This window comes from Malus domestica, chromosome 15 (assembly GCF_042453785.1).
Source record: "Malus domestica chromosome 15, GDT2T_hap1".
Taxonomy (NCBI): domain Eukaryota; kingdom Viridiplantae; phylum Streptophyta; class Magnoliopsida; order Rosales; family Rosaceae; genus Malus; species Malus domestica.
In genome coordinates this window covers 34,706,095-34,715,933 of record NC_091675.1, presented here as the reverse complement: position 1 = coordinate 34,715,933, position 9,839 = coordinate 34,706,095, and the positions used below count along the sequence as shown (strand labels likewise).

Sequence of the window (9,839 nt, the reverse complement as noted above, 5' to 3'; positions counted from 1 at the left end):
CACACAAGCTAGATGCAGAATCACTTAACGCACAAGTTATATGTAGTATTAATTAGCGAACAAGGTAGATGCATAATTGGTTGTTAACGCGCAATGTAGATACATAATTATTTTTAAAACAAGCTTGATGCATATTCCTTTTTTCTTTTTCTACAACATATTTATGTGTAGAACCAATTTACAAACAGAAAGTAGAACCATAATTAATTTACAAAGTGCAGCGTCAATACAAAGTGCAACATCAATACAAAGTACAACGTCAAGCTAGACGGTTAATGTTTTACTCACAAAATTTAGAAGCATATTAATTCTTTTTCCAAAAGTTGTTGAAGAATCAATATACATATAAACTAAAAAAGTGAAACTGAAACATCTAAAACACTGAAATTATGTTTTCTTGAACTGGAACACTAAATTTTTTGTAAAATCAAGTGCCAAAAACACTTAATAATGCATGTGATTTTGACAACTTTCCGAAAGTGTCTTTTGCAAAAACAAGTGCAAAAACACCTGATAATGCATCCAAAACTTTGATAATGCATTCGTTTTTACAGAGTTTGAAATATAATCATGTAAAAAGAACGATTTTGAGTGGTAGAAAAACCTTTGAAACACTGATCTTCTAGAAATCCGGCTGAACGTGTATATCACTTACTGAAAATCCAGCTTGAAACAGTCAGAATCTATGGAGATTTTAGGTTTTTTCTTTTTTTTTTCCTACAAAAGTATTTTTTTGCGTGATAGCGTTTGAAATGATAGGTTTGGGGAAGATGAAACCGTTAGTTCGCGGTAATGAATAAGGGAAACCGGTTCGTTTTTATGATTTTTTGTTGTGTAGTGGATAATGTGTCCGTTTATTAATGGTTATAGAGAGGCGCACGGGCCATAATTTAGTCGGTCCGTTTCTTATTGGGTTGGGCTTGGGTTTATGTTATTGGGTTTTTTGTCCCTCCTTGAAATTTAAATGTTGTGGAGTTGTGTGAAATATGATATATATTTTTGTCTCTATAAGTAAGGCTCTCTTAATTTTTAGTGGAGAAAATAGTTTTTGATCAAAGTGTCTTGACTTTTTTCACTTCATATTTTTATGATAAATATTTTACATGTCATCAATTTTTATTTGGTATTTAAAAATAGTATTTATTCATTCCCAATTTTATAGCCTTGGCTGTTGGAAAATTGTTAATGGGAATTTTTTTTAATTTAAATTAAATATTTTGAACGACTTATTCCTAGCTAATTAACAAGATTATCTCATTTCAATTTCTTTTACAAAAGATTATTCGTTCCCTATTTTATTGCTCATGTTACATATATCGAGTTTGTAGCTGTAACATTCCACATCGACCAACGGAAAGGGGATGATATGTCTTATATGTACATGCCCACCTCCATATAGCACGAGGTATTTTGGGGACTCATTGGCTTCGGATTCTATTGGAACTCCGAAGTTAAGCGAGTTCGGGCGAGAGCATTTCCAGGATGGGTGATCCACTGGGAAGTTCTTGTGTGAGTTCCTAGAAACAAAAATTGTGAGGACGGGCCAGGGCCCAAAGTGAATAATATCGTGTTACGACGGAGCCGAGACTAGGATGTGACAGTAGCCATGAATTACTATCTCATGCTTATATACTCATATATATTACTAATGATAGTGGTACATTATAGGGTACCTATATCGAGTGTGTAGCCATGAATTACTATTTAAGAAACCCTACTTTGTAAGGTACATTCTTTTTTGTTTGAGTTGAGAATGTGTCCATGTAAAATTTATTCGAAGAAATTTATCATGTTTTAAGCATAATGTCTATTATTATTATTATTATTATTATTATTATTATTATTATTATTATTATTATTATTATTATTGTGGTGTGGATGGTTATGGAAGGTTGCTGGGCCTATGTCAAATCGAGGTTATGAAAGATTTTGGGCTGCTTAGGAGCCTAAGGATCTAAGCCCATACCCTTTGCATTTCACGCAGGCAAGCATTGAGAGAGAACTAGTTTAGTTTGCCTTTTTCCCTAGCAAGCCAACCCTCTTATTTAGGACTAAACTAGATTCCAACATTAAATGCACTCTAAACCCAACAAGTCAGACATTTAATGCTGACTTTCCCTTCCTAGCTTGCACAGATAACCAACACGCGAAAGCCATGAGGCGCGGTACCTGAAGTAGCTCATGCAGAAGGCTGGCCTGGGAAAGTTCCACCTCGGGAAGAAGCATAATGTAGGTTTCTATAGTGCAGCTACCTTACACCCAAAGAGAAATAGTAGGAGAGCTAGGGAGAAAGGAAATAGAAGACCAAGTCACAAAAGGAGATCCCTTTGAAGCTTAAAGAAGAACCTTTCACTTACAAAAAAGGGAGAGAAGTGATTAATCAAAAGGGAGGAGGAATAGAGAGACATAACCAAGAAGCACCACCTAGGAAACATATCCAGAAGACCCCATTAGCCCAGAAACATCCTTTAAGCCTCAAGAATCATCATCCATACAACCTTAGTATTACCCACAACCTTCCACTAAAAATCCCGGCCATTAGAAGCCTTGTGATTGCCCTTAGGGAAGCCCAAATCATCCAACCAAGAATGCCATGCAACCATGCAAACCCTTTTTCTCTCTCATGTTAAACCAGTAATCTTCTAGCTTTCACATCACGTTTCACTTGAGTGAGTCATTATCCTGATCAATCATGCTATCTTTGAGTTGTTGATCTTACCGGGGTATATGTATGTATATGTGTGTATGTATACAATATGTTTCTTATTTTTATATGTACATATTGTTTTTACGGCAAAACATGATTTTCTCTATTAATTTTGAATTTTTTATGTTTTAATATTTTCAAGCTTACAAATCATGTATTTTATTTAAAATATTATAAATATAGACAACTACAAAACCAAGTTCAAAAAGAAAATAACTAATATCAAAATACATTAATATCTTAATATGGGTAAACTAGGGCCTTAAATTATCACCTCAATGAAAATTAGGTACCTAAACTATTTTTTTCCAGAAAAATCAGTTATTTTATTATAAAAATCTACCAATTACATCCCTAATATTATATTCGAAACTACTATATTCAATTTTCCGTCAATTTAAGTCATGTTACTTGCATGTGATACACATTGGAGAGTAGATTGATAGTTTTTCATAAAGAAATAGTGTATGGAGTTAACTTTGAAGGGTAAATTGGTAGTTTTTCAAAAGAAATTGTGTAAGTTAACTTCGGAGGGTAAATTAGACGTTAAATTCACAACCTATATGAAATGTTATGGGCTTATAGGCGAAAAAATAACGGTATTACACTTTAAAGTGTGTTCAGTGGCTTAAGTTGACGAAAAATTGGATAAAATAGTTTTGAATATAATGGTAGGGATGAAATTAGCAATTTTTAATGAATTTAGGTCTTATTTTACCAAAAAAAATAATTCAAGGACCTAATTTTTAATAAGATGATAGTTCATGAACTAAATTAGCACTTCACCCTATTAATATTAAAGGTTAGAGACTTGAAGAAAAAAACTGAAAAGATTCTTATGAATCAATATCACTATCCTTCTCTGCATCATTTACTAAAACCGTTATCTCACTAATGCCTATTCTAGTAAACCCACCAAATAAGGCGTGTTCTCAAAATACCTCGGTGGCTAAAAATTAACCGCATCCAAAATCTCATTTTCAATAAAATTGCCTCGTAAAATTTTCAAGCACCGTCTCCCTGCCATGCATAGACCCCATCCCCTATACCAAACAAACATCTTACAAACACACAAGCCCGTCGAGAAAGACGAATGATGTATGCTAAGACACGACCAAATTAAGGGAAAACGCATCACCCCCGAAGTCCAAGACACACATGAGACGTGAGCGCTGCCAAACTCTAAACCCTACCCAACAACTTTGATAGAAATTAAAAAAATAAAAAGTAATGAAAAATGTTTGAAAACTTTGAGTTTTAACGATAAAGGACAAAATAAAGGATAAAGTGAATAGTATTAGGATTGACTTTTTAGTATAAAAATGTGGTTTTTCGTTAAAATGAATAGTACCGAAAGCTTTTCGTTAAAGTTCCAATTTAAAAAATGGTACGATTGTCTAAAAACGTTAGCATACATACAAACAATAAAAAAGTAAACGAAGTTGGATTTGTCTACAAATATGAATGTACAGATTAATACACCTGGTACTACTACATTGTACATGGCTCATGCACCTTTCATTTCATACTTTAATGCGTGAACCTAGGAAAATCACAGTTTGATACTTCACATTGTACCAAATTCGGGTATTGACATACTAATCCGAGTGGGTCACATCTCTATTTCAGAAGTGCTATAATGCCGTCTTTCAAATATCGTTTCACCTCCATTTGAACTTGAAACTTCTTACATACAAGAAAAGACAAGGAGTAATGTTATACTTATCACTTAGTTGTACCATCTCTCTAATAAAGGTAGGATCCGTCAGTATCTGTTGGTCCCATCTCTATTAGAGAGATAGTAAAAATAAGTAGTAAGTATAGCATTTTTGAAAGACAAGTATCACAAAATTATAGTATTAACTTGAAAAATAAGGTTCTATATTTCTTGTCTGGAGAGTTGTGATTATGGGGTTTTTTATTTTATTTTTATTTGAACCTTGTGGTTAAGTTTTTGTTGTTTGGGGATGGAAGCAAATGTTGGAGGACTTCCAAATTCCAATACAAACTAGAAGTGAATTTGTGAGTGTAGCTTCAAAGTGAAGTCCACGTATGAAACGATGTGTGACAGCGTCAAAGTGAAGTCCATCGCTTCTACAACACGTAATCTTTAGCTTCAAAGTGAAGTCCACGTATGAAACGATGTGTGATAGCATCAAAGTGAAGTCCATCGCTTCTACAACACGTAATCTTTCTGAAAGAAAGATTACGTGTTGTAGAAGCGATGGACTCAGAAAGATTACGTGTTGTAGAAGCGATGGACTTCACTTTGACGCTGAAAGATTACGTGTTGTAGAAGCGATGGACTCAGAAAGATTACGTGTTGTAGAAGCGATGGACTTCACTTTGACGCTGTCACAGTATACATAGGAAAATGATATAGTCAACTCTTTTATCTTACTAGAATCTCGCACAACATTTTAACTCTTAATACAACTTTGTTTAATTATGTATGCCGTTTTTATTTTATTTATTCAATTTAACAATTAAAAATAAAAAAAATGTGTGATAAAAATAGTACGTGAAAATCACCGTACTCATTTTTTTGATATTTGTTTGTTGACATATTAAGCTTAACTTAACTACAGTTACGTTTAGTACACAATATATTACACAATTATCCTAAATAATGCAGTCAAATTTTGCTCGGCTGTCAACAAAAAGTTATCTCTACCCGATTGTAATATCATTTCTTTTCATCCTCTCATAAGTCTCATGTGACAATGTGATTAGTACTTATTATGAGAGCCAAGATTATGTATACACTTGCTAGATGTAGGGTTGTTATCTACCAATATATGCATGGAGCTACAAACGTCTGAAACTTCAACTCGGGTTCGAGCTCCTACCAATGTCTTTTTTAAAGCCACTAATTTCTAATTTGGCGTACCATTTGATTAAGGGCTGGTTTAGCATTGCTGAAATTATTTTAAAAGTAGTTTTTAAAAAAAGTTGAGGTTAAAATTGTGTTTGGCAAATGAAAAAAAAAAGTGATTTTTGTCAAAATCATGGGTAAAAAATAGCAGAAAGCAGAAGCAGCTCTACCCCTGCTTCTAAAAATAACATTTTTTTTTCACAGCACAACAACCCCAAGCTACCTCTAAGAGGCCAAAAAAACGTTGCCTCATGTAGTATTAGGACTGTCAAAAAAAAAAAAAAAAAACGATTAATTAATTTATCATCAATGTAATGTGAAATGCCCCTACATTTGGACGCTGAATGGTGAATGGTGAATGGAAGTAGAGGGGCAGGTTGGAAATTCCAACTTGGAATGGCTCATTGCTTTGCGTGATGAAGCCAAATTGGCCTTTGGGCAACTCCAAGAATCCAAATTCCACTCCACACGCATATCCATCTATCCCTTTCTTTCCTTGTAATATATCATCATATGCATGAACCCTGCGCCGCAATTGGTGATATCTTGTCCCTCTCAAACTGTCGTCACTCCTTACATAATTATTGATTGCGCCCTTCATCCAATCCAATTATATAGTCCAATCCAGTCCAATTCAATCCAAACCTAATCAACCATGAAGCCAAATGCAAACAACTGAGCTATATCACTAGTCTCATTTTCTCCGCACCAACTTAAAAGCTTATCCACATGTTATTAATCATGAATAATCCTAATTAATATATATATATATATATATATATATATATATATATATATATATATATATATATATATATATATATATATATATATATATATATATATATATATATATATAGGAATTGCTTAAGGGGAGGGATCCCCATTTTTTCAAAAAAATGGGGATACGCTCCCTACCGTTGGATTTGACTTTAATGAAATCATGTGGTTGAGATTCTGTGGCCTGTGTTTTAATCTCAACCACACAATTTCATTAAAGTCAATCTAACGGTGGGGAGCGTGTCCCCATTTTTTTTGAAAAAATGGGGATCCCTCCCCTTAAGCTCTCTGTATATATATATATATATATATATATATGGGGTATATAAACCCTAAGGTGGAGCTGATGGGAACATGTCATCACCTTGAATATGTCATGTTGGAAGTTATTTGTATGAAAAATGAATTTAAAGTTTAAAAGAGAAATCTCTCAGAGCGCTAGTAGAGTTTGGTTGATAAGACGACGGTATAATAAATTGTACACCAAACAATCAATTGATTTTCTGAAAGTTTTGCTAGTTTGGGTTAATTGTCTTATGTGTAATTGACCTAAAATAAATATGCGAAACGGAGTAAGGTTATGAAGATCTGAACTTGGCTGCTGCAAATTCAGCAGCAGCTACTGTTTACACCAAATTCCAATTGGACACAGGTCCAAGTTTTGATTTTTTAATCAAAACTTGAACACGTATCTAGTCGGAATTGGATGTAAGCAGCAACTGTTGCTGAATTCTTCAGCAGTGAAGTTAAATCCGGATATCAAATTCCTTGATATAAATGTCCATCAATAGTTCGTTCTAATGGTGTAGAGCACCAAATGTGACAGTAGCCCAGCACCAACACTGCTCAATCCCATGGAGGTGGCAGTGAAACGGCAAGTCGTTCAGATTCAACAACAAAGCGCAGTAAAATAGAAATATTGCCTGATGGGAGCTTACATAGCAGTCAACTTAGGGGTGGTTTGGGAGTGAGGTGCTTAAAAAAAAAGCACCCATGAAAAAAAGTTGTGAGGGTTTTAGGTGTTTGGTAAACTGAAAAAAAAGGGTTTATTTTGGAAGTTGCTGTGAGAATAAGCTGAAATCAAAGAAAAAAGCTGAAGCTACTATTTGTAGCTTTGGAAAACTGGTTTTTTTTCAAAGCACACAGAGCTACATTGCTCCTTTAATGAAAAGACCCACTATCAGACTGTTTTTTTTTTCAAAAGCACTTTTACAAAAAAGTTTACCAAACACTCTGCTGATTTTTTTTACAGCCGCTTATTCTCACAACAGTTTTTTTCAAAGCACAGCAATACCAAACCAGCCCTTAATGTAACAAATACAAAGCAAACACGTGCAGATCCACTAAATATAACCGATGTAAACGTGTTATATTATGATTGGACTCTCATGTCGAACAAAGGCATCTTTGAAGTTGACGAGGCAGAAATGATTAATTAAGGAAGAAAAACGTGGTTAGAGAAAGCAAACCAGAGGCTTTAGAGAGAGAAACTCGTTGGCTTTGAGGCTTATATAAGACAGAGAGCAGCTCAACAACGAAATACAAGAGAGCCAAACACCACAGAGAGAGAGAGAGAGAGAGAGAGAGAGAGAGAGAGAGCAAACCCAGAAGGGTATTTCTGAAAGCAGGTAATTCAGATTAGAGATCCAGGATTTTCTCGTTGTTTTTAGCTTATAAAGTTCTAGGCTTTTTTCTTCCTTTTTTTTTTTGGTCCCTCAGAGGCTGTTTATTTAAGCCTTTATTTCTTTAAACAACCTTGTATATTTTTTTCTGTTTTTTTTTTCCTTGTTGATTTGTAGAATTAATCTGCCTGTTCTGTGATTTTGGTAAGAAACAGGTTGGGGTTTTCCGAATTTTTTTTCATTTGTGACTAGATCTAAATGGCAACATCCATAGATCTTTACAGCAGCAGCACAATGACATCAGATTTATCAGATCCCTCGAGGGAAGATCAGCTCATGAAAGCACTTATGCCTTATATGAAAAGTGCTTCTTCAACATCCCCTTCCACTTCTTACACTTTCCCTCCTCAGAACAACCAAAACTTCAACTTGTACCCTGACTTCTGCTCAGCACCTATGATTTCACAAGCAGGTGCTATAGGGCTTAACCAACTTACCCCATCTCAAATTCTTCAAATCCAATCCCAAATGATCCTCCAACAACACCAGCAAAAACAACAGATTTCTGCTTTTGCTTCCTCACCTGCTCACACCCTTAAGCTGCTTCGTCCAAAAGCAGTTCCAATGAAGCAAGCTGGCACTCCCTCCAAACCCACAAAGCTCTACAGAGGAGTGAGGCAGAGGCATTGGGGCAAATGGGTTGCTGAGATTAGACTTCCCAGGAACCGAACCCGGCTTTGGCTTGGTACATTTGACACCGCTGAAGAAGCTGCTTTGGCTTATGATAAAGCTGCTTTTAAGCTTAGGGGAGACTTTGCTCGCCTCAATTTCCCCCATCTCAGGCACCAGGGAGCCCTTGTCTGCGGCGACTTTGGCCACTACAAGCCCCTGCATTCCTCTGTCGATGCGAAGCTCCAGGCAATATGCCAGAGCTTGGGTGCTAATTCGACGAAACAGGGGAATACAGGGGAGCCCTGTCCTGTGGCAGAGACAAAGCCAGTGGTATCAGCTCCTTTAGAGGCTAAGATGGATGATTCATTCAAAAGTGAATTGAAAAGCGAATCGGAGGCCTTTTCTTCGTCGTCATATTCGCCTTCTCGGTCTGATGAGTCATCTTCGCCGGAATCCGACATTACCTTCTTAGATTTCTCGGATTCTCAGTGGGACGAGGCTGAGAATTTTGGATTGGAGAAGTACCCTTCAGTGGAGATTGATTGGTCTGCTATCTAAAGCCGTGGTGATGCTGTAATATTTGTGTTTAGTTTGAGTTTTAGCGTTATAGGTCGAGTTGGGTGCAGCTTCTGCAATGAATTTTTGATATTGGCAGAGGATTTGCTCACTCATATTAGTCCTTAGGATTATGAGTCTGTAATATGTAATGATTTCTCTATTTCGGTCTGCTGGTAATATTTTTTCCTTGCACGACCCAGGAGATTTCTGTTTATGTGTGTAATTAATCAGTTTCTTGGAATCTATATTTAGTTGGTACTTTTTCTATATTTTGTGTGTGTCACATGGTGACCATGCGATGCTGCTTGATTCCCATCATGTGGAAGTGCAATTTTAAGAAGCGGTTCTAAATAAGTTCTGAATGCTCTTTATCTGAAACGTAGGTTTCTTTCTCTTGTTAACGGGTGCAACCTCAATACTCGAAAGGATTTGTTTCTTCAAATTTCACCCATTTATTTCACCTTGTTATTGTACTTTTTCCGCTTTTTAACTAGACAATCATGTATACATTATTTTTGTTTTTTAAAATGGAATAGTGAATGAGGAGAAAAGAGAAAAAATTACGGATGATGCTGAGCAAAAATTATGGAACTATAAGAGTGCAACGAGGAGAAAAAGAGCAAGG

At 35.5% G+C, this 9,839-nt stretch overlaps 1 protein-coding gene across 2 annotated transcripts; it reads left to right on the top strand.

Annotated features, from left to right (window-relative positions):
• Positions 1-7,871: 7,871 nt before the first annotated feature.
• On the top strand, positions 7,872-9,481 carry LOC103401682 (ethylene-responsive transcription factor ERF060). Of its 2 annotated transcripts, XM_017327009.3 has the most exons (2): positions 7,872-7,990; positions 8,200-9,481. In XM_017327009.3, the coding sequence occupies exon 2, from the start codon at positions 8,243-8,245 to the stop codon at positions 9,212-9,214; it is 972 nt and encodes a 323-aa protein (XP_017182498.3). In that variant the 5' UTR covers positions 7,872-7,990; positions 8,200-8,242; the 3' UTR covers positions 9,215-9,481.
• Positions 9,482-9,839: the final 358 nt, after the last annotated feature.